The sequence below is a fragment of the Cladophialophora carrionii genome (assembly GCF_000365165.1).
Source record: "Cladophialophora carrionii CBS 160.54 unplaced genomic scaffold supercont1.6, whole genome shotgun sequence".
Lineage (NCBI taxonomy): Eukaryota > Fungi > Ascomycota > Eurotiomycetes > Chaetothyriales > Herpotrichiellaceae > Cladophialophora > Cladophialophora carrionii.
Window position 1 is genome coordinate 1120549 of NW_008481831.1, and position 26506 is coordinate 1147054.

At 52.4% G+C, this 26506-nt stretch overlaps 9 protein-coding genes across 9 annotated transcripts; 3 read left to right on the forward strand and 6 right to left on the reverse strand.

The window, feature by feature from the left end:
* Positions 1–716: 716 nt before the first annotated feature.
* Positions 717–2416, forward strand: G647_07364 (uncharacterized protein; the record flags this gene model as incomplete). The annotated part of the gene is made up of 2 exons (XM_008731680.1): positions 717–905; positions 953–2416. The coding sequence occupies 2 exons, from the start codon at positions 717–719 to the stop codon at positions 2414–2416; spliced, it is 1653 nt and encodes a 550-aa protein (XP_008729902.1).
* A 792-nt stretch (positions 2417–3208) lies between these two features.
* On the reverse strand, positions 3209–4699 carry G647_07365 (uncharacterized protein; the record flags this gene model as incomplete). The annotated part of the gene is made up of 1 exon (XM_008731681.1): positions 3209–4699. One exon carries the CDS (start codon positions 4697–4699, stop codon positions 3209–3211), a length of 1491 nt encoding a protein of 496 aa, XP_008729903.1.
* Positions 4700–5444: 745 nt separating this feature from the next.
* On the reverse strand, positions 5445–6284 carry G647_07366 (uncharacterized protein; the record flags this gene model as incomplete). Its single annotated transcript, XM_008731682.1, has 1 exon — positions 5445–6284. The coding sequence occupies one exon, from the start codon at positions 6282–6284 to the stop codon at positions 5445–5447; it is 840 nt and encodes a 279-aa protein (XP_008729904.1).
* Positions 6285–6795: 511 nt separating this feature from the next.
* Positions 6796–7676, reverse strand: G647_07367 (uncharacterized protein; the record flags this gene model as incomplete). The annotated part of the gene is made up of 5 exons (XM_008731683.1): positions 6796–6882; positions 6938–7129; positions 7190–7300; positions 7385–7538; positions 7603–7676. The coding sequence occupies 5 exons, from the start codon at positions 7674–7676 to the stop codon at positions 6796–6798; spliced, it is 618 nt and encodes a 205-aa protein (XP_008729905.1).
* A 2992-nt stretch (positions 7677–10668) lies between these two features.
* On the forward strand, positions 10669–11589 carry G647_07368 (uncharacterized protein; the record flags this gene model as incomplete). The annotated part of the gene is made up of 1 exon (XM_008731684.1): positions 10669–11589. One exon carries the CDS (start codon positions 10669–10671, stop codon positions 11587–11589), a length of 921 nt encoding a protein of 306 aa, XP_008729906.1.
* Positions 11590–14971: 3382 nt separating this feature from the next.
* Positions 14972–15586, reverse strand: G647_07369 (uncharacterized protein; the record flags this gene model as incomplete). The annotated part of the gene is made up of 1 exon (XM_008731685.1): positions 14972–15586. One exon carries the CDS (start codon positions 15584–15586, stop codon positions 14972–14974), a length of 615 nt encoding a protein of 204 aa, XP_008729907.1.
* Positions 15587–18607: 3021 nt separating this feature from the next.
* On the reverse strand, positions 18608–19309 carry G647_07370 (uncharacterized protein; the record flags this gene model as incomplete). The annotated part of the gene is made up of 1 exon (XM_008731686.1): positions 18608–19309. The coding sequence occupies one exon, from the start codon at positions 19307–19309 to the stop codon at positions 18608–18610; it is 702 nt and encodes a 233-aa protein (XP_008729908.1).
* A 1516-nt stretch (positions 19310–20825) lies between these two features.
* G647_07371 (uncharacterized protein) lies at positions 20826–21675 on the forward strand (the record flags this gene model as incomplete). The annotated part of the gene is made up of 4 exons (XM_008731687.1): positions 20826–21172; positions 21223–21342; positions 21409–21429; positions 21540–21675. 4 exons carry the CDS (start codon positions 20826–20828, stop codon positions 21673–21675), a joined length of 624 nt encoding a protein of 207 aa, XP_008729909.1.
* Positions 21676–24813: 3138 nt separating this feature from the next.
* G647_07372 (uncharacterized protein) lies at positions 24814–25628 on the reverse strand (the record flags this gene model as incomplete). Its single annotated transcript, XM_008731688.1, has 4 exons — positions 24814–24943; positions 25003–25023; positions 25091–25210; positions 25279–25628. 4 exons carry the CDS (start codon positions 25626–25628, stop codon positions 24814–24816), a joined length of 621 nt encoding a protein of 206 aa, XP_008729910.1.
* Positions 25629–26506: the final 878 nt, after the last annotated feature.

Consider the following 26506-nt stretch of genomic DNA (forward strand, 5'->3'; position numbering starts at 1 on the left):
CGGCCGGGTTTGGACCGGGTCTTCAGGCCCCCCGAAGGCGCCAAGCGCATCTTTCATGAGCATTGTTTGCGCTGCCCCAGTACAAGGCCTGCAAATCACAATCAACGAGGCTAGCAGGGTAGCGAGGCTGCTATACTGAAGCGTGACATGGCGTCCAATCAGAGCTTTAGGCACGGGATACGGGGTTTCGGTGTACCCCGTACTTCAGAAAGGGCATCATTCGCATGGCCCACGGGGGCCCTGTCAAGTGTCCGGCCTCATAAGAGCTACTCGTCGTCGCAAACTCTTTCCGATGCTCGGCACGACGTCTCCAGCGCTCATGCGCCGGTGCGCGTATACTCAGCACAAAGGAAAGACCGACGCCGAGTCTCGACAGTATGCTCGCCGCCACGAGAGGCAGCTATGTTGGCGTCGACCTCGATGAATCCGGCACCGAAAGGGTGCGTACTCCCGCCAGTCGTTACAGTCATCTATCCGCCGTTCGAAGGCGCACAGGTCAAACGACGTCCAAGATCTCGTCCAGTTTGCAGCAAGGCCTGTCGAGAGAATTTTGGCAACAAGCCATTCCGAGATCCAAAGCCTTCTTTCGGGAAGCCTTTTCCGACCTCAAAAGCGTTCATCACACCGTTTGCGAAACTCTCGCTTGCGTCGGGTGGTACCATCTTGCATGGCGGTCCATTACACTGATTTGCCCGCTTCTCTTCATTGTCGCTACCATGGCCATCCTTCCGATTATCTCATCGCACAAGCTTTATCCGGTCCGCGGCGCTTGCCAACCGGACAGCGGTTTCTACGTCGGCTTCCGAGACTATGACATTTGGAAGCTCGCAGGCTTCTTTCAGATCATCTTAGGCTTCGGCAACTTCTCGTTTTCGATGGCCAAAACAATCGATGTCGGCTGGGATGTGGGTATTCGTGAACAAGTACCTGAAGCCCCTGCTGACCACCACAGATAATTATCGGCCGCGGCGGTCAGGCGCTCCTTGCCGCTATCGCATTCACCGTCTACTCGAAGGCTCTGGTACGATCCATGGAGTCGTCTCCGGTATCTTATGGCACCTTCGAAGCCGTTACTCTACAAAGCGGCTCGCTTAGCGCTAATTTCAAGCTAGCAAGGGATCTCTTCAAGAACAAGACTGCTCAGGCTAGGGCAGCTGTTGTGTGGATGATCATCAGTGCTTGCTTTGTCCTGGCCTTCCCATCGATCTTGAGCGCAATAACTGGTTACTCCGTGAACATTGGGTCTTTTGTGGAAGTCGACGACGGCAGCCTGGTGCAGTACAGTAATTTCGCCATGGTCAGGTACATCGTCCATGATGCGCACAGAATCGACGAAGCACTCGGAAAGGACTACCAGGTGACAACAAGCAGGAGTGGTGGTTATGGAGACATCTCCCAGTTAAAGTGGTCCGCGGATGCAGATTATTGCCTCGGTAACGCGTGGCCCGTAGAGACTCGCAATGGCACTTTGGACTGGTCAGCCACCGCCGACGAGCCCATGTGCGATCTCTACTGGCATGTCTCCGAGTATGCCTACCACTACGGTTTCTTAGGTGAGGTCCACGCGGATACCACGTTCAATTACAGTGGGCAACTTGTCAATCTGACTGAACCGAGCCTGCTCATCACCCCCATCTTCTGGGACGAATATTGGATCAGGCAGGGCAACTCAAACGGGACCGACTGGTGGTACTGGCCCTTTGGCTATTACTGGAAGAGCGCAAATGGCACCGAACCCTTCCACAATTTCACCGATCCAGTCTTCACAAACAGACAGTTCACGTACAAACTCGACGAGCTGAACGTTCGCGGTCGTTGTCAGCCAGAGGGTGAAAGCTATAAGTGGGGGTTCTCCTTCCTGGCCCTCTTCTCCTTCATCGTCGTCTTCCTGGCCTGGTCTGTGGGCATGTATGCCCTGTGGCTGGATGCGTTCCTGCACTCACGTTTCGACCGGGTTGGACGGTCGATGGGCCTGCAGCGCGCGGTCCTTGACCTCGCCTATTGCATGCAGAGAGACGTGGACGAGACCGGCCGCGACATGCTCTCAAACGCCGAACTTCAGAAGTGCATCCGTCAAGACCTCAAGGGCGGGCGCATCACGTACGAAATGCTCGACCCCAAACTACTTCCGCTGTCTCGTGCCGCCGAGTGGCGTCTCAAGTGGCGTCTCAAGTGGCGAGTGAGCATCCGGGATTGGCTGCTTAGGAGGAACAAGTGGATGTGCGCGCTCTTTGTCGGATCTTTGGTCTTCCTCTCTACTGCCTGGGCTGGGATGCACCCACTGTCGTTTACGGCGGCGCTTCTCGTATTGGGATCCGCTACAGTCGTGCTCATGGACGAGGGTCACAAGAGTCGGTGGCTGATCTTCCTTGTGTGTCTCGTTCTTGCCGTTGTGCTGGCCGCGGTGGGAGTATAATCGGACAAGAGGCATTACTCGCTCGTTTTGATGCAGCGTGATCCTCACCACACGCGTCCTGGTGGTCCAACCACTGAACTGCGCAGACCGGACGTGCACAGCCAATCTGAACTTGAATATTGTTCAACAGCGAAGTCTCGGGAATGGAAAGCCTGGCACGGCATGGGACGAGCAATCCGAAGCAAGCTAGCGAGTACGATCAAGAAACCATGGAGGGCGCATGATAAGATAGCCGCGCCACTGCCGGAAAGAGCCAGCCCGAGACAGCTGCTGGGTGCTGCAGTTTCTACTCTCAGGCTGGGCATTTGTTTACCGTTTTCCTGCCACCAGCCTGGGATTCGCGCACCAGTCGCCGACGGTCTCAACACCAGCCATTGCTGTTGAACATCTCTTTGAGTACATCTCCAGTCCATCCCGTTCGGCCAGAGCGGGCGAAGTCAATTGAGATTTGGACAAGAATATGAGGTTGCAAGAGCAGGACGTGAGGAAAAGCCAAGGTCCGACCACGTGGCCGAATAGTCAAGGGTCTGTGGTTGTGTCGGACGCAGCGGTTGAGTACCACCACCTACTGCACTCCATGCTGGAGAACAAGTTACGATCACAGTACACGGGCAGACGGAAGGAGATAAGTCGGCAAGAATGCTGTGTGTGAGGCATGTAAGTCTTGACGTGGGCTTCTTGATTCTTGACGGCGACGTATGTCTGGGAGGTGAATATCAACAAAGCCAGCTCCTCGGCCGATCAGATCGTTGGAACCTTTGACGAAATCACACTCCTGCCTGTTCGTTTTCCCTACCCATAACGGGCATTTTCAATCTCATCGTCAAACCACGTCGGAGGAACCCCATAATTGAAGACAGTACTCTTGACCTTTGTGTAACTCTCATACGCTTCCACGCCGTTCTCCTTGCCCATGCCACTCTCCTTGAAGCCGCCCCAGGGGGACGAAGGATCGTTGAGGTGATGGCCATTGACCCAGACAATGCCAGCGTCAATTTTCTCCGCCACGCGGTGCGCTTGCGCAAAGTCGTTCGTCCAGACCGAAGCACCCAGCGCAAAGGAGGTTTCATTGGCGATCTTGATGATATGCTCTTCGGACTCACACCGGATAAGCGCGATGACAGGACCAAAGACCTCGTTGCACGACAGGTCAGACGCGGCGTGAGTCTCAATGACGGTGGGCTCGAAAAAGAATCCCTTCCCACCGACCTTGGTTGGGCGGCCACCACAGAGGACCTTGCCTCCTTCCGTGACCGCACGGTCCACAAACGCCGCGCACCTCTCCACCGCCGCTTGCGATATGACGGCGCCGATCTGTGTGCGGCCGTCGGTGGGATCACCCACGCGCAGCGCCTCGACGCGGCTGACCAACAAGTCGACGAACCGCTCATACACCTCGGCATGCACGAGCAGTCGACTGCCCGTGACGCACGTCTGGCCGCTGGCGATAAAACTGGCAAACAAGGCGGCCTTGACGGCCTGCGCGACGTCCAGCGACGGGAACACACACACGGGCGCTTTCCCGCCCAATTCCGCCGTCACGGGGATCATGTGTTCGGCGGCCCGCGGCGCAATGGCCCGATAGGTGGCCATGCCGCCGGTCAAATCGATCTTTGCCAGCAGCGGGCTCTCGCAGAGAAATTTGCCCGTCTCGCGCCCGTGGCCGCACACGACCTGCAACGTCCCGTCCGGGAGTCCCGCCTCCTGGAAGAGGAAGCCCAGACGGAGCACGGACAGGGGCGCCATCTCCGAGGGCTTCACGACGACGACGTTCCCCGCGGCGAGCGCGGCCGCGATCTTCTTGGTCGCGATCAACAGCGGGTGGTTCCACGGCGTGATCTGGGCGACCACGCCCAGGGGCAGGCGGGTGAGGGTGTTGACCACGGGGCCCTTGAAGGGCGGCACGCGGCCCTCGTGCGTCCGCGCCAGGCTGGCGAAATATTCGAGCCACTCCGGGATGCGGGCGAGCTGGGCGCGCATCTCGCGCACGGGCCGCCCGGTCTGCTGCGTCTCGAGGTCGACGAACTCGGGGATGCGAGACCGGAGGAGCGTTGCCGCTCGGGAGAGCACGGCGAATCGCGTCAAGGCGTCGCACTGCGACCAGGCGCCGTGCTGGAACGTGTGCACCGACTGCGCGAGGATGGCGTCGACGGTTTCGCGTGGCGTGGCGTCGATGGTGGCGAGCGGGGTTTCTGTCGCTGGGTTGATGACTTGGACGCGCTGCTGCGCTGGGGCGGTGTGGGCGCCGTTGATCCAGTTGGACACGTGGGGGATAGTCGTCATTTTGGATGAATACTGTACTGTTCTTCCTGTTGTTGCTTGGGTCGTGGCCTTTGTTCCAGGATCATTCCAATCACCCAAACCCTATCGACTGCTATTGCGATGAGGATCCGAACATGGCACTGTACTGTATTCTTCGGGTGTTCCCTCTGTGGCGCGAGGCTCTTGTTTGAATACCTGCACTGGTGTTGAATAATGTCTGTCCCCGGCGCGGGAGTCGAGTAGGTCGTTGGATGGGTTGTGCGTTGGATTGTGTCCACAGAGTAATTAGTGATAGGCCATACGAAGTGTACGTTGTGACACTGTATGCCAAGACCGATGGGCCGCTTTAGCGCGCTATAAAACGAGCTTGGCGGGGATTCATTCTTGCTTGGCGGAAACTTCACCACTCACTCACTCACCTTTCAGTATGTAGACTGACTCGTCTCCGAGATAAACCTCAGAGAGACCATCCTATGCGTGGACAACACTTCTTTCATGTTTTACAGTTGACTGCGCGCCTGCACGTCTGTACATTAGGTGAAGATGTCGAGATTTCCCAGCGTCGTTCATCCACACGGGTTCAGTCCTTCAGAGGACGGTGTGGATTTTCAAGTGCTCTGCTCCGGGTATCGCAGTCAGACCACCCATCTTGTTCGGCCCGGCGATGAATACAGAGTACGTCTGTTGACCTGTCTTTGCATGCGTCGCTCGCTCTATCGCGCATGTCTCAATTCTATGATCTATCCACCCTCATACACATGACCTCTCATTCCTTCTCAACAGCGAGAATCCCAAAGTCCGGGTACTTCAGCCACTCATCGAGATACCCCTTCGGGATCGGCTCCTTCATATACCCATTCAACACCTCCTGATCCTCAGGCACGGTGATCTCCTCCCACGTCAACTTCCCCTCCAACCCACCGTCCCGGGCAGCCTGCTCGTGCACGCGCATCGAGAGGTAGTAGTTCCCAAACTCGACCGGCGGGTCCGTGTCGAACTTCAGCTCGACCAAATAGCCCTTGTACGCACCGGGGAGTTCCTCGCGCAGCTCGACGCGATACCCGTACCCCTGCTCGTACTGCGCATTGACATGGTCGATACAGATTTTCGGATCCTCCTCCGGGTGGGGCAGCACCGTGACAAACCTCCCACCAGGGGCCAAGTGTCTGGCGATGTTCTTGAACATCTCCGTCATGGTCGGCAGGTCGGGCGCGTAGTTTAACAGCCACGCCGCGAAGACGAGGTCGAACTGCCCTTCCAGCGAGGTGGCCCCGTCTTCGCTCGTGACGGTGAAGGGAGTCGCACAGTCGGCCACCATGAACCTGTACTTGCCTTGATGCCGGCTTTGGTGTTGCAGTTCTGACTGCGCGCCAGTGATCATGGCCTGCGACACGTCCACGCCGACAATACTCGACGCGCCCCAGTCGAGCAGGTGGCGCGTGAAGAACCCCGTTCCGCACGCCAGTTCCAGGACCCGCGCTCCTTGGATGTGCGGTCCCACCAGCCGTTCCACGTTCGGCACAATTGCGCGGGTGATCGGCAGGTCGTTGACGCTGTCGTAGGCGCCTGAAAAGCTGTCATATTGGGTTGTGGAAAAGTGTGACATTTTGATACGGCGGCGCTTTTGAGAGGTGTGATAATTAGTCTGCCGTAGAGTGTGCGAAGCGTTGTACGGGCGTAATTAATTAAAACGTGGTTGATATGAAGATGAAGGGTGGAAGCCGACCCACGATTTTGGGAAAGGCGACCTATCACGCCTCGCCTCGGGTCGAACATGCGTCGCACGAGGATGAGGTGCGGACTTGCCCGACCGTCTGAACACGGCATGGCGTTGAGAAATCCAATGGAGTCATTAGAGCAGGCAGTCTACCGCTAGCTATGGACACCGAGCGTTGAGACTGCTCTTACTATTTCAGCACGACAGCAATGTCCTTCCGTCTCGCCTGTGGACGTGACTTCGACAGGTCTGTGCAGTCCCCCCATGAGGGCAGAGGCGTACAGCAGAAAGCATGGGGAAGAAACCAGCGCGTGCACAAGGTATCCTTTTCGTCACCAAAGCTCGCCTATGCCCACGATGCCCCGACCCGTAGTCGGTGGCCATGCGAAACCCCCCAACATCAGGCCCTTGCAGCGATGTATTCTTTGATGTTGGGACGCTCAGAGACGGCCTTCCGCAAAGCCTTGAGCGTCTCTGGGACCGACGCCTTTAGTGAGACAAATTAGCAAAGAATAACCTCAACTCACGACCATCAAACGTACAGGAGCGGCGCCAACCGCTTCGTCATTGTCCAACGCCTGGAAGACCGCGAAGTCGACGTATGTAACCTGGTTGCCCAAGAGATACGGACCGGCGTTCCTGGAGTAGAGCTTGTCCCAGATCGAGTAGAAGTAGGGAACGGTCTCGGATTTGTAGTTGGGTGCCTTCCCGGAGAGATTCGCAACCCATTTCTCCTGTCGAAGCATCAGCCACCATAACCAGTCCCCGATTCGGAATGCTTGGGGACCACGGACCCGCCAATCGACATAGATGTCGGACACCGCATCAACCAGCCACTTGTCATAGTTGGAGGTGCCGTCATACCCTCCAACGGAACGCGACAGGTACCTCAGGATGGGAATATGCTGCACACGTTACACAAGTCAGGCGCGTTATTCAAAAGTGGCTACCTGGCCAGACCAGACAGCAGAGCAAGCACAAGCCCGTACCTGCGACAAGATATGACCGTCAATATCTAGCACGGGTAACTTCCCCGTAAGACTCAACCCCTTCTGCTGCAATTCCTTGCCCAGCGGTTGCCATGTCTCGTCGTAGGCGTAGCGCTTGTCCTCAAAGTCGATGCCGAGTTCCCTGAGGAACACACTGAGGCTTGATCAGCCGTTGTTGGGCTCAGGGAGGGCATCCTGGTGTTACAGCAGGGTCTTACCGAACCACTTCTCCTCTGCCTTTGCTTCCGAGGTCGAAGTAGTAGAGGATGGGTTTCTTCGTGGCGGCGGCCATTTCTCGTGATGTTCCTGTTCCAAAGTAAAGTCACGGATGGAGGACATACCTTTCATAGCAGAGACACAGGTGCGCTCTATATAAGTTACTCCGTAGCAAGGCTCGCATCGGAGGAATTGTTTGACCGCCCTCTATTTCAGCCCGTTGATTACCTCAACCAGCACCCATCCTCTGCAGCCCAGATGCTTGGATGTCGGGGACCATGTACGCTCGCGCGACACTGCCGCCAATCAAAGTCGGAGCGACCATGCTGCTTCGAAGGGTGTTAAAGCGGCGCGTACGTCTGGTCGCTTATTTGTCATTTCTAGGGAACCTTTGGGGGCTCAAGATCTGGGCCCGCCTGAAATAGGGCGCTATTCCGCCGGTCGTTCGATGTCGTAGCCTTTCCTGGGTCTCGCGACCCAGCGCTAGGCGTTTGATTAGGAATCATGGGATCCACGTCGAGCGAAGGTACATTCTTTGGCTGTGCGGAATACGAACTATGAATGTCTGTTTCCCTGTTCGTGCCTGTTGTAGTCGTGCCTACATCCATCTCGGGAAGAGAAGTGAAAAGGCGGCAGTGTAGGGCACTAAAGCGGCGCAGGCATTTCCAGGCAAGTTGGCTGGGCATCTGACGCAATAAATCGAATGCTTCGATATTTCCTCTTCGGAGCATCAACTTGCATTCTGAACCGTTGCAAAAGGATGATACTGTATCCCTTGCGCAGCGGCTACTCATGGGTAATCTTGGCGATGCTCTGGTTCTGGCTCGGGACAGATTCTCAATAATCTTGACGATGCTGATGTTTTGGATCCAAACAGATTCTCAGACACGACAAAGCTGATTCACGTCGAGAATACAGTCCTTGTGCAAGTCCGTCACGGTGCGACATCCTGATATGCTTTCGAAACTTGCAGAAACTGCAAAATTGTGCCGCGATGCATATGCTTCGACCCAGCTGCTTACCTCCTACCCGCTCCGTAACTGGAAATATGCCCCGTCTCGATCCAGCTTTCCTTCAGCTGACCTTCGGGACGACTCGACCTCCTAAGATCTGTATCGTAGACACTTGTCAAAGTCCGCAAACGCGCCCTTGGTCAAGAACAGCTACGGCTACGGCTGCGGGATGAGCACAAGATCCTAGGCACCTACTAATCAGAGCGCAACCTGGGTTCACTTACATGTACCAGACCCCTTCGCCGTGAAATTGAGGGCTTCCTCGACATCCTTCATTGTATCAACGATGCTTTCCACAGTTTTCAACTCATTCAGCACTATACTGTGCAGCTCCAGCTTTGACCGAAGCATCATGCCGCAGCCCGACAATACTGTAACTATGGTCCTTTGGGGGGCAGAGGTGAAGGAGCAGTCTCATAATGTATGCTTCTTTGGTGAATGCCGTGACTACAACGCCGTGGACTCCGTACCTAGGAACGCGCTTGACCTCCGCACAATACATATTATGTCTGGTGCCTGAAAGTCAATGAACTTTTCGGCTCCAAGGCCTTCACACAACTCTCGTTTGGCCGCTCGCATACCCTACCTACGGCCTGTCAGTTGGCGCCGCATTGGTCGACAGGTCTTGCAGGATATGGGGCCCATTGCCTAAGCCAGCGATACTGCATGGCTAGATGTCCAGGGCCTCCGCCAGAACCAAGCACGGCAACCCACCGGTCTGCTCGTACTCCGCTTCTTTGGCAGGGCCAATAGGCTTTCACACCTCCGCACATGGTTGGCGCCGCTTCTTCATCGCTCACTCCATCAGGCATCCTGGTTGTGTACCTCCATCACTCACTGCATACTACTGGAAAGTTCGAAGGCATGAACACCAGAGTCCTTCTGGCTTGTGACAATGCAACTCCTCCCCCGGCCATTGGCACAGAATTCACATTCTCCACAGATGCCCCAGATCCGCTTGATCTGCCCAGTCGCAAACCTTCCACTTTTGGTGCCCTGACTCGGTGATGAACGCGTTGTCGGAACCGCAGAGACTAGGTCCGATCTCACGTTTAGCATACGATTACGGAGGCGTGCACACAACGGAGTTGCCACGCTAGTAGCGGAATGACAGTATTTTAAAAGACAGGCCTATTTCTATTAGTTGTCCCTAGCAACCGCCCCTAATTATTTTAGATCTAGGTAGCGAGCACCTATAGTGACCCCGAAAGACTTCTCTAGCTAGTAATAGCTTTAGGCGTACTTTAGGCACTGAGCCCCTAGAGGATGGTGAGATGACCAGAAACTCCGCTGTCATTCTACTAGTAGCTATCATTTTGATTAGCGCGGCAACGCCTTTATGTTACAGACCGACCTTCATGCGACCTACCGCATAGCCGGGGAACATTCAGGCAAGGAAGGTGGAGCGGGACAAGTCAGCCTCGTCGGCAAGGCTGACTAGGGTCACGTGACTTCCGGAAAAGGGAATGGTCGCTGTACCGGCTGCACTATTATAATACAGCGAGTGCAGTAGTATAACGCCTAGACCTACCTAGATAGGAAACCTACTTATATATATAGGCACAGCCAGGGCCACTCCTATAGCACTATAGTTAACTTTGTTAATACTTTAACCCCTACCTTTAGACTAAGAGTGTTATTCTACTATTACGCCGTTATAAGTGACCGCGTACCCTTTACCCTCAGTAGATATACAGTTGTTACTCTATATAAGTAAACCTACTTAGACCGTAGACCGCCTTACGTAGAGCGATTTATAATATATAAGAATATATACGCTTATTATTAAATAGTTTAGTTATACTCCTTTATAGTTAACTTATATTATCTACTTATACCTACCTTTAAGTATCTTATTATATTTAGCCGCCTACTATACCCTACCCCGTGTTGTATCCTCTACACCCCTACTAAGAGTATTGTAACTGGAGACCTAACCCTTATTGGTTAGTCGAAAGGAGTAGCGCTGACAACTCCCTTTATATCGATGGGCCTAAGCCGGCCAGTACGGTTAACGGACCGAAGATAGTGTTTGACCAGTGGCTTCCTCCCCTGATGGACGTGGACGCGGTTCTAGAGATTGACTTCGCCGATAGGCAGGAATTCGACTTCCTCAGCTCGGCATATTTTCTCCCACAGCACGCCGGGCTGGACGAAAGCAATGAGAGCAGTGCCACTAGTGATGTTGGGGAGGGCTCTTACAGTCCTCGAGGTGAAAGCTTCTCTGAGCCTTTCTCTAGTCTCGATCTCGGTATGTCGGAGTTGTTGACACTCGCAACACCAAATTTAGAAGACTGGAACGCCGCCTCTCACGACGTCAGCTTTTTCGAGTCGTCTTGTTCATGCCTCGTGCAAACAGCCAATTATTTCACCAGATTGTCGCAGTTGGCTACTACTGTCTGTACAACGTTTGCCCGCGTCGATCTCGATAAGGCCACGACGCTTCGACTGGCCCTGAACGTGGCCGAGCAGAACAAGGCCACAATCGGTGCTGTGACCATCATCTTGCAGTGTCCCAACAACCATGACGGGTGCCTTCTCGCACTCGTCTCCTTCATCGTGTTCAAGATGCTCAGCTTGTACGCTGCGGTTGCATGTAAGGAGCCTAATGTACACAATCTACTTCCAGCACCAGCCTCTCCGACTGCGTTACCAGAGCCTGTGCTCCCGGGTCAAGGCGTCCTAGACTGTTACCCTGTGGCGAGAAATGACGATCCTCGGCAGATGCATGGACGAATTGTGCTCGGTGAGCTCCGACGCGTCCGCTACCTGATCGTGCAGCTGGTGGAAAAACTCAACTCTCAGTCGGTCACACAAGGGGTAGTGGAAGGAACACAATCGCAGGAGAGCATGGACTTGGACACGGAGATGAGAGTTCCGCTTTCCCGTGTCACGTACCAGCAGCTGGATCTGGATCTCCGACGACGGCTGAAGGCTGTGTCGTGGGACATCGTGGATCGAATGACTCGACTCTGAATAATCGCTGTTGATTGGCGCTCGTTCTCCGGAAGTGTGAGTGCTCAAGACTAAAAGTGATGGCTCCTGGTGTGCAGCTCTGTTGCAAGAAGCGTTTTGGCGAGAATCCCGAAGCGATTTTACTCGTCTGATAGGCGTTAGGGCCTCCAGATGCGAACAGTTTCTGCACCATCAACTCGATTCTAAGCTGGTTAGGCCCTGCCCCACATGGAGGCACGATATACAGGCGAGTAACAATTTTCTCGTGGGAACAATTTATCAATCAGACGGTGCTCCACCATGACTTCCGTGGGTACGTAATACAGTTAGCCGCTGATTGATCCGCCGAAGTAGTTTAGACTCTTCGGCGGCATAGAGCAAGATACCTCGTGGAAGGATGTCTCAACGACGCCATATCGTGCACTAACGCTAAACAAGACGTGACCTGTACAGCTGTTGAATCCCATCCAGTTGATATCCTCGTTCGAAATCCCCTTCTCTGGCACTAGAAGCCTATGGCACACCAATCTCAGAGACCAGTACCTTGAGGAAAGCGTGCTGGAACGGGAGATGGAGGCTCGTAGTCTACGGGTGCACCACTTCGCAGAATATCCATAGTGGCACAACTAGTACTCCCAGTGTATTCCGCCTACCAGACAAAAAGATCCAATTCATTCGCCTTGAAAGCCATGCAAACAAATATCTCATGCACCAAATCAAAGTAAAACTGACGCGCCTGGCTTGTGTTGCGCTTGCCCTTTGATGCTAATGACTTGAGCCCGTGAAGTACAGTACTCAAAGGGGCAATAAGTGACGGTTTGAGGACTAGTCGTCAGCGAGCTGCAGGTTATTGACTTCAGCCACCTCCGACGTCGCCTAGAGCTGCTTGAGCGGTCAGGTCGACGGGCATTCACGTTCCTTATCTCATTCCGAGCTCCACGGCGTTATGTGCCTGAGTCCGTACTTAGTCAATTTTGCTGGTGTCTCAGTCAGCGAACATCTTCGGTGCATGGATTGTCCCATCCGCTTATTTTTCCAGGACCTGAAACGCTCTAAAAAGAAAATCTATTGTCCAGTCCGCAGCTTCCGACATTCCTGATGCCGTCTGACGAGCCCTGACTGTCCGCTGAACGACCGAGCTGCGCGGCCCTTTGTCTGGAAACCGAACCGCCAACCGTCAATATGACATCAGGAGTAGTTTTCACGTATCGCCTCCAAGCGACAACAATCCTAACTACATGCCTACAACGCCCAAAACCAGGAAGCTAAATTTCAGCAGCATAGCCGACAAGGGTGTCTCGATCATGTCAGAAGCCCCCAGCAAATTCCAACGAGCTTTCAACCGTAACAGATCTCCTTCCCCCCTCCCGCAATCAGCATGGCCAGATGTTTTGCGACCACGTTGATTGTCACACAAAGCGCAAACCTTCAATCGAGTCTGCCAATGGGACAAGCACATTGACCGGAATGAGAGACTGTACAAGTGTCATGAAGCAGGCTGTGAGCCTTCACCTACTCGAGCGGGCTCCTGAGGCACCAGCGTGAAGTGCACAAGATGCACCCGTTGACACGCAGCCGCTCTTCTGTCCATTCGCCAGCAGCAATAGAAGCTCCGCAACGGGTTCACTAGAAAGCAGAATATGGAAGAGCACAGACGTCGGCGACACATCGACGAGCTCTTGACCAGGGGCCTAGCCAGGCGATGGCCCAGCCAGTCGTGTCCTCCTTGCCGATAGCAACACAAGAGCCTCCTGCGAAACACCAGCGGATCTCATCGGTGGCAGACGCGCAGCACTAAAAGCAGCAACAGCAGCAGCCGCATTCATAGCTAGGCAGCACTATGGCACAAGCCGTGGACAGAATTACAACAGTTTCGTTCCGCTGACTTCTAAAGCGATCAAGAAGGTCGCTGGCGGAGTTATATGTGAAGAGCAATATTCTAGTGCTGTTCAAACTATATATGACATGTGAAGAACGCGTGTAGATGTTTGTTCTACTCTTGTTTCGAGAATATTATGGTTTCCATGTCTTCCTGGCCCGAATCATGCAGCTTTTCGCCTCTATTTTGGCACACACGAACCATGTACAGTAGGCATACGTATCAGGCTAACGAGTCCCTCTACTCAGCATTCCTGGCGACATTCAGAGCTCCACTGACTCGCCTCAGCTTCCGCATTTCTGTAGGCTTACCAATTTCCTCACTCACCTTGCGTACAGTACTCCTCGGCGATATCGGGAACTGTCACGGCAAGACTCACATGGTCATCTTCTATTAGCAGCGCGTGCAGGTGGACTTACGAGCTACAAACCACAGTTTCCCTGGCTCGAGATGGTCCTTTGAGCAGGGTTTGAATACACGGAGGCTCCACCGTCACATCTCATCCATGGGTGACGGGTTTGGGTGCGAAATTCCTCAAGTCGTTCCCCTAGCTATCTAGATCTCCTCTTATTTCTCATCTTACTACCAAACTTCAGTTGGCCTCCATTGATTCTCGTACAGGCCATCATACAGGGCAATCACCATGGCCCCTAAGATCACCATCATTTGCGTACGTCTCCTGTTGTTATCGATCATTGTCTCTTCTATTCCTCTGGGACCGAAGATGTTTATTAAGTGCTAAATACGCCGAGCTTTGGCTGAACCCTTGAGACGACTCATCCTCTTCCTTTGTAGCCCGCCATCCTCGCCCTATTCCCCTCGATGGTCTCATGCACCGCACAACCCTCGCTCAAGGCCAGAAACAGTCCCCTTTCACAGTCATTAACGATCCATCCAAACCCGGGACAACAACTGGGGCCGTTTGACTGCACTACATGGACGAGGGCATCTCGAGGACCTGGCGGGATGGTTCATCTGGATTTCCTCACTCTGCATTGATAGAGCAGATCTTGTCCGGTATGTTAGGGTGTTTAGAAACACAACTCTTATTCTTAAAAGTCGAGCTCAAAAGCCTTAAGGTGTTCCAAAAGGTACAGGAGCTCCCTGACACGTCGTGTTTGTAGGGGCCACCCTGCCATCCTGCAAGTAAGCCTGGACGTGCTCGAACACCCAAGGAGATCCACCATTCCCTCCGACGGTATGCCGGTAGATCTTCGTCAGTGACTGTTTCAGGTAGTCGCTGTGCAGGACCGGATAGCATCTCACTCCAATGCCCTCTCGGATGCGAACAGCAGAGCCTGCAACGCTCTGGACACTTGAACGCTCTACACTACACCAATCATAATCAGCAAAGTGTCATCAAGGAGTGGGAAGGGCTAGTCAGCTCTGGTGCATACCCTCGTATTAGACTGACTGGGTCCAATGTGTTGCTGAGCAAGAGCAGTGGGGACCTTGTGTGATTGCTGGACGAGTGGAGGGGACCTGAAGGTTCTTGTCAGTACTGACCGCAGGGACAGAGAATCATCACAGACCAGGGAAACTACCCCTTCTGGAGAAATCCAAGTCGAGGAATCGGCAGAGAACGAGAGCAGCATTAGTCAACCAAGTGTCTCCTAACAGCTTGCTTTGTGCCGTCTGGATGTTGACCCAACCTTGAAACTCGTCGATGCTCGTGGTTTTATAATTGCCGTAGAAGTCAACGCACTTTATCCGCGTGGCCGCATCCGCACCCCACAGATAGTTCACTGCTATGGTCGTAATGAGTGAATCGTTGCCGCTTTCAAAGACCGTAAGAGCAGCCGCTAGTACCGGAAATCGTGTCAGAGGAGAATACAATGCGAAAAGCATCGTTTGCTTGAGGCCTGAATACGCCGCCAGACCAATTGTCGTTCCGTCCTGCTGGATGCCAGTTACCGATACAGGCTGCTGCTTGAGCTCCATGAGCAGACTGTCAACACGATCTGTGATGATTCGCTCCGAAGGCGCCCAGAATGAGCAGTTCTCCTGGCTACCTTCATAGCAATACTTTGAAAATGTGAGGAACACGGCATCCGCATCAAACCGGTACACATTCCACGACCCTTCGTAGTAGTTTTGAGCATCAACTACACCGTCGAGGATACCTCGACCGACGTTCATGGGGAACATCGACGCGAATATGGCTCCAAGAACCGATCCGTAGCTCCGTCCGTAGTACCAAAATTTCGCATTATCCTCAGGCTTACCTGCTCAGGGCTGTTCTGCTTTAGCGAATGAAAAGATATCGTGAGCCACGTATGGGGTGTCCATATACACTCCGTGTTTATCCCCATTGCCGAAAGCGTTGCTGCACCATTGACCGAACAAGCTCGAGGATGAGAGCTGTGTTTCCAAGGATGTAGAAGAAGCATCCCTTGCTCAGTCGTGCTCAGCTTACTCAGAGTGATCAGTACTGAGCAGGCCTGGGCATACTGATCATGATTATTACGTGACTTTGGGAGCACTGGACGAAGCGTATCGTGAGGGAAGGTTCAAAAGATTTGGAGTGTCTAATTATTCGGCTGCCGAGGTGACAGAATTCCTGTCAATCTGCGAAAGGCGATGCTTTCTCATACCTAGTGTCTGTCAATACAACCCGGTTGCACGAAACGGTGAGAACGAGTTGTTCCCCGTGCTGACAAAACACGGAGTGGCTCTTTACGGTTGCAGGTAAGAGGCTGGTTGGCTTTGCTCTTTCTCTGAAGTCGTATTTCTGCTAGGCTCACGTGTGGACGATCCTCTACTACAGCCCGGCGGCAGGAGGCTTCTTTACTGGAAACTATGGAAATGATAGCCGGGTGGCCGCTTTGACACAAAAATTAATCCGGCTGCTCAGCCTTGGACTTCCGAACCATACCGGCTGTTTTGGACCGCGGCGCCGTAAAAATCTGCCCTTTTACGGCGATGAGAAGTAAATCGCAAGGTTCCGGTGGAAATGCAAGTGCGCGTAGACGTGAAAGAGGCACGCGGCCGGCTATCCAGCTCAAACAGCCCGCAGCCGCTACCCTGGATATTATATAGTCCACGCTTTCTACAACGAGGGGAAGAAACTTACCCCTTTCACATAGCGAAATTGGTGATGATGAAGACAATGGAAACGACGGAGATGACGAGGATGCAAACAGCTTCCACTATAATGATAGCTCTTCGCCAAGCATAGGCAGGTAGTGTGACTTCGAGCACAGACTCTACAGTGTCTGCGTGAGCATATAAGCTTTTAGGAGCGCCAAGAATGTGGTGAGTGTGAGTGTGTGACACTAGGCGTGTTCGCGTGACGCCCCGTGAACAATGCGCTAGCCTCTGTCAGACGAGCCCAACTTCCGTTGTTACCAGATTCGGAACCTCTGTCTCCATAGAGGAAAAATTGTGGCTCAATCTCTCCTTCAGTTATATCCATGTAGGTGCCCTGGCGACAATCCATGGGGCAGAAAGAGGAGAATGTGCCAAATTATTTGACTGACATTGTTTCGTCGCTGGGTTGGTGGCCTTGCGCCAGAAATATGAGTATGTGGTATCCTATCTACTTGATTCGAAGGCGTGCAAAACGCAGACATACATGATCCGATATGCAAAGCAAAGGGTGCTTCTTCCCCAGATCAAACCACCGAAGTACTCTACCTACTTCTTTTCCCATTGGCTGGTGCCAGCGACGTCGGCTTCCTGCATGCGCCCTTGTCATCTACTTATCTAATTCGGATCAGGTTTCCTTAGGTTTGGATTCCACAAGTGAAGCAAAGTTTCAACATATCTGTACGGTTCGCTAGTTGCCGTAATATATACCCTCAAAAGCGCTAGACATCTTTTCAGTTCTCATCCGACTCCAAAACGGTCGATAATCATCGGAACTCACACAATTTCTAAGCGAGTGTCACAATGAATATAAGGCGTCCTACTGGGGGCTGAAGAGGGCTTCCACAGGCCACTATGCAGGGTGATCAAAAAAGCCAATGATCCTCACGGACGTTGGGAAGCAAAATTGTACCTCGTTGTTCGATCTTCTGGCCCGTTTTACGAACATACTTCAAACGCCACCGCACTCTGGCCACCAGCAAGGCAGACTGTGGTAACGCTTCTACGTACTTGCCTCTCCAAGCAAACTCTTACCTGGCCTATTTCTATCTGTAAAGGTTAAGCTGCAGAGATATAATGCCAAGCAGCTTACTTTGCCACGCCTTAGAGATGTACAGATCCTGGCTAAGATGCCCAAACTGTCTTGGGCTCAAGCTAGATTTTGATGCACCCAGTGATCTAATCGAAAGTACGCGGACGTTTAGTCCACCAATCGTTGGGAGTCCTCGATGGGTCGGCATCCAGCGCGAAAATGACGCCACTATCATCAAGTCCAAATTGACACGGATAACGAGCTCAGGATGGATCGAGCACGCATATCAAGAAGGTCAACTTCAACGCGAAATTCTGCAAGCTACAGATAGAGTTGACAAACTTGCCTGAGTCCTTTCTGGAGTAGTTGAAGCTGCAGAATGATGCGTTAACAGCCACCGATCCTCGGGCGCGGGTTGAGTTTACTATGTATTAACACATTCTGCAGTTGGTTCCCCACGGGGTGGTATCCATAGCTCATAAGGTTCAAAGCTCAAAATGTCTTCGAATGAGCCCGTTGGAGGTGCCGAGACACACCCCTACGAACGTTACGTCATGTTCACGGCACAAGCTCAAGCTACTGAACTCCCTGACATGTGGTGTGATCGGTGGCGAAGTGATCACCGACCTGCATTCTGCCTTGCGAGAGGCCGACATCGCGGCCGAATTCACTGAAAAAATGAAAGCAGACAGGCATAGAAACCTAGACCATCTAAAGACCTGGTCTTAGCTGAGCTAAGCTGAGTTGAGGGAACTAATCGTTGTGGTTCTCCTTGCCGATACGCTGGAGACGAATAGTCCAAGACGTCACCTCGATTAATTATCGACAAGGGTGCCAATTTAATTAAACAGAACGTTGATGGAACAATACCTTTCTACGAGTATTCTGCTGCTGCTGAGAATGCACGGCCATGTCGAAGTTTTCTTAGACCTAGCCAACCATTATTGGAAAACTATTTGAAGAGCTGTAACAACAACCCATACAGATATGATGCTGAATCCCGTCTCCCAATACCTTCATCGGTCGAAACATCTCTGGTCTCAGGCCAATGCCGCAAGTAGCGTTATATCCAAAGAGGGGTTCCAAAGGAATGATTCCACAATATATGAGCAGCCTTCATATCCACCACCGAGGATCAGTCTGAATCTGGCCTTGAATAGGATCGACAGCTCAGATCCAACCCCAGTCCAAACCCCCAGATTATTTCTCCATGCGTTTAGGGCGACTATCCAGACCCACAGGAGGCATTCCTCTTCGCATTTCTCGTCGTGGGTCGAGGTGCACTTGAGAAGTTCTGCCGTCAAGCCTCGGCGTGCGCTGGTCTTGGAAGCGCTCAGTGCCGATACAGGGCATAGGTCATTGCAGCAATAGACCAGGAGAGCCAGGCAGAGGAGCTTGCCGAGCGGGGCCTCGCTCCAGGGGTCATCTGGGCTGCCGAGCTCCGGACAGGCTTCTATGTAGTCGAAGTATTTCGCTGTGATTTCCAACTTGTAAGTGTTATAGTTGGGTGTTGTTTTGCTCTTGCCGAATGTGGCGTCGTTGACGATATTTGCTCTCTGGATGACTTCGATGACGTTTCGTGAGAGTTTTGCACCATGGATGAGATGTCGGAAGCCGCTTGGGAGCTCATCCAGGGCAGAAGCGTCAAGGTCTATGGCGTGTATTGGGTATGGGACTGGAGGTGCCTCTTGCAGGAATGAAATTTCGGTTCCTAATGAGGAAAGGTACTCAAACCGACACATATCTTTGAGCTATTGTTGTGCCAACACAATGCTATGGTTATTAAACACTTACTGTGAAATGAAAGCTCGCGCACAGCTGTTCAAGCTTGTTATTCCCCCTCGCTGTCGGATGAACCGGCTGATATTGCTCCTGTGTAGCAGGTTTGCCATTCTCTGCCCGCAACGTCCCTATATCGAGGCCGCAATCAGTTTCAGACCCCAAGGTGCGTCTGCTGCTGCTAACGAGATACTACTACCCACCTCACACAAGGCGAACAACATGATTGACATCAGGTTAATGTCACTGACTAGACGCTCTTCAGCTAGACTAGTCCGGAGTGCCGAGAGGGCTTTGGCCATGTATCTTCTCACCGATGGCGAATCGGCTGGGGTCGAATTTTGATCAACTGATTGTTCTTTGAGTGATCTCAAGTCGGCGGCGACACCTAGGAAGAAAGGGTCATGGTTCCAGTAATACAATGGGTCTTCATTCAAAGTATTCCTGACGTTGAAGACATCGAAGATGACTTTGTAACCTGGCCTGGCAAATGTAGCATCTATTTACAGTAAATTCAGACACCTGGATTTGCGGTTTTGAGACAAAAGAACTCACAGGTATCTCGTGTTTCGGAGTTGGCGTCGACAGGCAATCCCTTCGGTATTGCAGGCGGCCGCCGCCAAAATTTTCCAACGTCATTTCTTGCTACCAGCTTGAAGTGCTCGGAGATGTGCCCTGTGTTGTGATCCTCTTCGTCGCCTCCGTCTCGAACAGCCACTGGATCAGATTGCGCCGCAGTTCCAGCGTGATTGAGTTGAGGCCGGCATCGTGTTCTGCGTCTCAAATGAGAGATCCTTGCGGCATGGGCTCGCGCATCTGCTTGCAGCAGTTCAAAGTATCGGCTATTCTGCGGCCCTCGGTGTGAGAAGTCTTGATTGACGAGAAAGCGAAGTTCCATAATTACGAGGAAGGCAGGGTAGAGAAGTGGTTGAGTTGCAAGGCGTCCGTGGATGTCCCTTTAGGGTCCATCCATAAGGGGAAACGGTCCGCCTCGGCTCTGGCCTGGCTATTGCCTTATTAATAACCATTCATCACCCACGCGCTGGTGAAATTCCGCTGTCTGGCTCACGACGGCTGGCAACATAGCGCCCAAGTAAATGCACTGCTACCCTGTCTGAACGACTACAACTGGATGGTGCCGCTCCGCCCGCGACTCGTAGCAGCAGCTGCATCAGTTCCTGGCTCCACGGGACACGACCGTCCAATCGATCATGCCATGATGTTCCACGAAGTCTCAAATCGGAAGTCCAGGACCGGACGACCGTGTGGGTGAAAAGCACGGATCTTGACGCCATTGGTTGATGCAGTGAATTACAAATCTACAGTATGTGCAAGATTAGTAACCATCCCAACAATTCATCCCGACCGCCGCCAGAGTGAAATACTCTTCACCTCACCGACAACAATTCCTCTTATCCCATCCCATCTCAGCCAATCAGATCGTCTTCGGAAGTCCTCCACACAATTTCTCCGCCCATCATGTCCTCCCAGGTCCAGGCAGTCGTCCTTATAGACCCTTTGAACGATTTCCTCCATCCAAATGGCAAACTCTACCCTCGCGTCGAAGAGAGCCTGACCAAGACCAACACCATTGAGAATCTGCGCAGACTTTTGCACGGGGCGCGTAAGGCCGGTATCCCCATCTACTACGGCCTGCACCAGAAATACGTCGAGGGCAACTACAACGGCTGGAAGCATTTGAAGTCGGTCCACAAGCTGACGTTGGAGGCCCATCTTTTTGAGGGCTGGGGTGGCGATATCCTAGCAGGGTTGGAGCCGGTGCCCAGCAATGGAGATGTCGTCGCCACCAGGCACTTGAACAGCAAGTTCGTCTTGGAAACCTCTGCGGGGATGCCATCCACTAATAAATTCTCAGTTCGTTCAAAAACACCGATCTCGACTACCAATTGCGTCAAGGCGGCAGGGAGCATCTCATCTTCGTTGGTATGGCGACGAACACCTGCGTTGAAGCGACTGCTCGCGACGCTGCTGAATCGTAAGTCGTCGAGTTGCCGGCCGTCTGGTGCGAAATTGAATCCGGCGCTGACTGCAGTCTATGTAGGGGGTACAAGGTCACTTTAATGTAAGTCTCACAAATACATCTCCATGTGTACATCCGTTTCACTTCGCCTTGCCTAGTCCTTGTATCATTGATAATCGATATGGGCATTGACACCACGTTCTCGTCGACAGCACCGATGCCACGGCCGGCTTCAGCCAGGAACTAAAAGAAGCTGCGACAAATCTGACTTGGCCGACGCTATATATGGAAGAGGTCATCAGCACGGACGAATGGCTCGCGACTCTGGGCGAGAAGGCAGCGCTCTAGGTGCAAGTGAGCTTCGTCTAAGAGCAGTGCGATGGTTGACATAGGGACACCAAGACGTCGACTTAGGTCATAGGTAGCCGTGCCAGGATAACTGCCAATGTTGATATCGAGACGAATCTGCACCACGTTCGTTACCGATGAGTGGATCGCTCAGCGACATTTGATTCCGAATTGGAAGGAGTTTGAACGAATGGCATCAGAGACAGCGCATTGAGACAGGGAGCCGCACGATCGGTGATTAATCGCAACTAGGCATCGTAGACGGGACGGGTCCGTTCCTCCACCAGGCTCCAGTAATCCCGCTCACTCCCTCTGCCGCGACATGTGCCAACTTCTACCCCGGAAAGCTTGTTGAAGCAACCCAAGGGTGAAGACAGGAGGCAGTCGGCAGTACAAGGCTCGAAGGTGGGGAAACGCAACAACTGGTACGAAATCAAAAAATCGTAACAGTACCAGGAAGCGCACCACGTCCGTCGCTAAACTTGTTGGAGCGGCAAAACAAGCTTCAGCAAATTGAGATGCGGAAACATCATCATCGATAAAGTCTCCGCTCAAAGCCGCCACTGGTAAAGTAGCTGCAGCTGTCAAGGAAATCGAACTGGCCGTGGGGAAGGGGCTCGGGGAGCAAAGCCCAAAGCTTCAACAAGATGGCACACCTACGAGGAGAAGCCAGCGTGCAAATAAAGGTGTGATAACTTCGTTTGGATACAGCATTCCAAGTTAGAAGATAGATTTCCGGTTGTGCGTATGGTCTGGTTAAGAAGGACTCCGCTGGAAAGGGTAATGAACCTGGCTAGTATCGTCTAATTTCATTGTCTCCCAACGTAGAATATTCAAGGCCTTATCCTCTTCGCACCGATAGGTAACTCATTGTACGTCCAGAGACTGACGACGCGCAAGGTATCTCCGAAGAACCCTCAATGGCAACTGAGAAGCGAAAATACCTTCCAGGCAGCACTCCAAGTACGGCAGCGACTGCAGCATCAGTGAAACAATTGCACCGGCGGAGGCGCGACTGGTGTCTAGATCTTGGGACAAGACGCGCGCACGTGTTGTGGTATCTGGTGTAGAAGTCGGTATCCTCGAAACGACATTTTGGATGTCAATCAAGCTCATCAGCAGCTCCAGTATGATTCCCCAATACGACATCATTATGCCGGCTTTCTGGCCGTCTCGAAATCGGAGTTGATGCTCAGAATTGCTATGAATAGGCAGGCAATGGGTATCGACCACTGAGTAGGTACTGTCAAAAACATCGTCAGTCTCCCAGTAAATGGGAATCGGAGAGTGCGAGCTTTTGAACTGCTGTAGCCACTGGTCTAGCTCAGACTTTACCCCGTGGAGGCCACTCATGAGTGCCTCGGCGACAGCGAGCTGCGCAAGAACATCATTTGCTCGTGCCGGGACAGGGCCCTCGAAGTTTCCATCAGATTCGGGTCCTAGTGAAGCGAGGACTTCATCCGTCCTTGCTAAAAGTGCAGGAATCTGAAGTGCTATATCGTGCAATATTTCTATTCTAGTTTTTGGTCTAGAAAGAAATGGTGTGTAAATCCACTGAGGATGGGAAAGAAAATTCTCCCGTCTTTGCTCTAGAGCAATGAATATCTAACGAAGTTAAACTCATCAAACCTTAAGAATCAACAGAGCTCAGGGAAAAGCTTACTGAAATTCCTCGAAGTCCTATGTACAACTGAAGCCAAGCGGAGGATTGATATACCCCAGGCTCCATTAATTGGAGAAATTGAAGCATACCCTCGTAGTGGGTCAGGAAGGCTGGTCCAGTTTTGCCCATATCGTTGACTAGCTGGATTTGGAGGTTAGAGACAAACATGTAGAGATCAACAGCAGATGGCCGTACCTCAAAGAGCTGCAACGCCGTAGAAACGGCTAGGAACAGAAGGGAGAATCTTGACTGGTCATTGGCCTGACCAGCTGACGAGCTGAATCCGATAGCTAGACGAAACTCTCGGATGGCTGATGTATATGCCGAACGCGCAAGTTCTGCCATTCTCACATCTTTGACTAAACGGCCCATATACAGCGTCAGGAGACTGAAAAGCGCTTGGTCAACTTGCCGCTGTTCTGAGGAGTTGGCGAAAGGAAGTAAACCTCGGATACACAGCGCCACGCTTGAATAGTATCTTTCTACGGGTGGAATGGGGAGTCTATCACCACTGAAGACACCACTGAAGACGCCACTGAGGTGCGGTGGCTGGAATGCCTCCAGGACTGTTGAGTAGAACAATTCGGTCGGTTTGGCGCTCAGAGGTGCATTTGCTCTGAGGACGGAAATTTCCACGTCTCGGATGAGTTGTTGGAGGGAATCTGCAGAAAAGCCCAGCCCCTCTCCGGAAGTTGTATCTTTCTGAAGCATAGTACGGCCCCCATTCTGTGTGGCGCGACTTCGCATCGCCAGCCTAAGGGCGCTTCGGTGCGATAGTGTGTTGATATTGCGCGCATCTCGGAAGACATAAAGAGGGAACTTGTTGGGTCCGCTGCATCTGACGCCTCTAGAGACGCATCGATTGCATTCGGGTTCGCCAAGGTCACACTTAGACGGATAATTAGCTGCTCTGCGCAACCATCAGGAACATTAGCCTAGCGGGATACAGTACCTTTTTGCGGCGTCGACGACATTCATCGCAGCGACGTGAAGTACCCGGATGGCTTGAGGTGGCCATTGAGAGGAGGCATGGGGCGTCAGACTTGCTCGATGTGGCAGTGAGGGCGACTCAGAGAAGAAAAGATGGATATGAAGGGCAGAAACAGTTAAGTAATCAAAAGCAGGGGAGAAACTGCTCCTTACAAATGCCGTGACGCTCCACGGAAGCTACATCCTCACATGGGCAAAAGATCAACCGTGGAGAGGCGCGGAAGAGCTCAAGCTTGCAAGGAGTTGGGGGTTGAAGGTGGAACCGGAGTGAAAATAAAGCTAGAGTGAGAATTCAAAAAGATGAAATCAAAAACAGGCATAGCGTCATCTCTCAAATAGGAAGGCGCGCTATGCCTGAGAAGGCAGTCGACGCGCCTAGGGCCAGGAGCCAATGGGCGAGCTGGAGGAGTGTCTAACTCTGCTCTTTCAATCTTCGCACTGCATATCATGTTGAGCCGTGACGCTCCATCGTTTATCCTGAGTTCTCATAGCTCTGCGTCCTGCAAGCTCTGGACCCACTCCTGTGCCTTTACCACCTTTCCGGCGAAGAGTGGCCAAATCAACTCTACCCCGGCGTCCTTCTGAGCCGTTGTGAACCCGGCTGTTGCATCCGATCTATTCCAACAATCAGTCATGTGGGCGTAGTGGCATAGCTTTGTTGGTATGTATCTTACAGCATGGTGATGTCATATCCGCTTCACCGGCCCATCGTTAGTCACCAAAGCCTGTACGTGTGATCAGAGAATCGAGGAAGGGACTCACAGTTCGTATGCATATCGAGCGGTGGCCTCGACACAGGTGTTGCTGACCATTCCGCCGATGACAACATTGCTTATTCCTCTCTGTCGAAGCTGAAAGTCCAAGTCCGTGTTGTGAAAGGAGCTGTGCAGGATCACGTTAGACTTGCTCGAGATTTTCAAGCTTACTCCGAACCAACGAGAGGCAATTACCTAGAGTTCCAATGCTTGGAGACAATGACATCTCCATTGTCGTAATCGGGCCTCAAACCCTCGAAGATCTCTGCTCCCCAGGAGCCTTTCTCAAATACCATCTTATCCTTGACAGTGTTGTTTGACCAGTTCATCATGTGCCAGCCTCGGTAAGAGTACGCATCCGTCTGCTGATGGAGGCAATAGAAAATTGGAAGCTTGTGCTTGTGTGCAGTGCTCACGAGGATCTTTAACGCCTCGATCGTTCCACTTTTGTCCAGGCTTTCTTGCAGCCCAGGGGTGATTTTACCGTCGGGGTGCAAGAAGTCGTTGTAGGGATCGATGAGGAGGATAGCAGTATTGTTTGCCATTGTGAGGGTTCTGTCGCTGTTTACGGTTCTTTTTCTTGGAAAGTGCTAATTGTGAGCATTTAAATAACTCGACAGTCCTCTAACACCTGAGTAGTCAGCTGTGCAAGGACGAAATCAAAGATGACGGGTTCATCAGCCCCGGAAGTTCTCGTGATTCGTAGACTGCAATATCTTCATGCAGGTATACATCACCCGATGGTGATGCTAGGCAATAAGCCTTGTATTCCGATATGGCAATCAGCGCGCTCAAGACGAATCGACGCGGCAAAAAGAGCAAAGCTTTATAAGCACGGGCTATTCGTTTAGTGGGGAATAGACTCATGATACTAGACATACCAATTGAAAACTTCCAACTCAATCGAGCAGTCAGCCCGTGGAGCATTGTGGGCGCGCGCAATGAACTGGATTGCGAGAGGTCTTAGTTGCTGTCAAGTAAGGATGTTGCCATTCCGTGATCTTGGTGAAGCCAGGTAACTCTCCACCGATTCGGCCTCTAGCTGCGGAAACCCCTTCAAAGCTAATCGAGGGAAGAAATTTTACCCTTTTTGATCAATCATCTGCTTCATTTTCAGCATCAGCGAAGGGAGAATAACTTCCCATACTGTCTTTACGTCGACTCGTTCATCGGCCCGTTCATCGGCCCGTTCAGACATCGCCTGGCCATCTTTGATCACCAGCTCTATCCTAATTATAGCAAATTTTAGTCTGCAGGCATCAAGTCTTGCATTTCAGAGAATTACCTCCGGCTGGCGCGGGTCGAAGCTGCTGACTGCAGCACCACTGCGGCTACTTCGGATTTCTTATAGACCTGTTCGAAAATGTGGCAAAAGGTCGTCTTCCTAGAGTCTGTACATGTTGAAATCAACCGGAAACTTCCG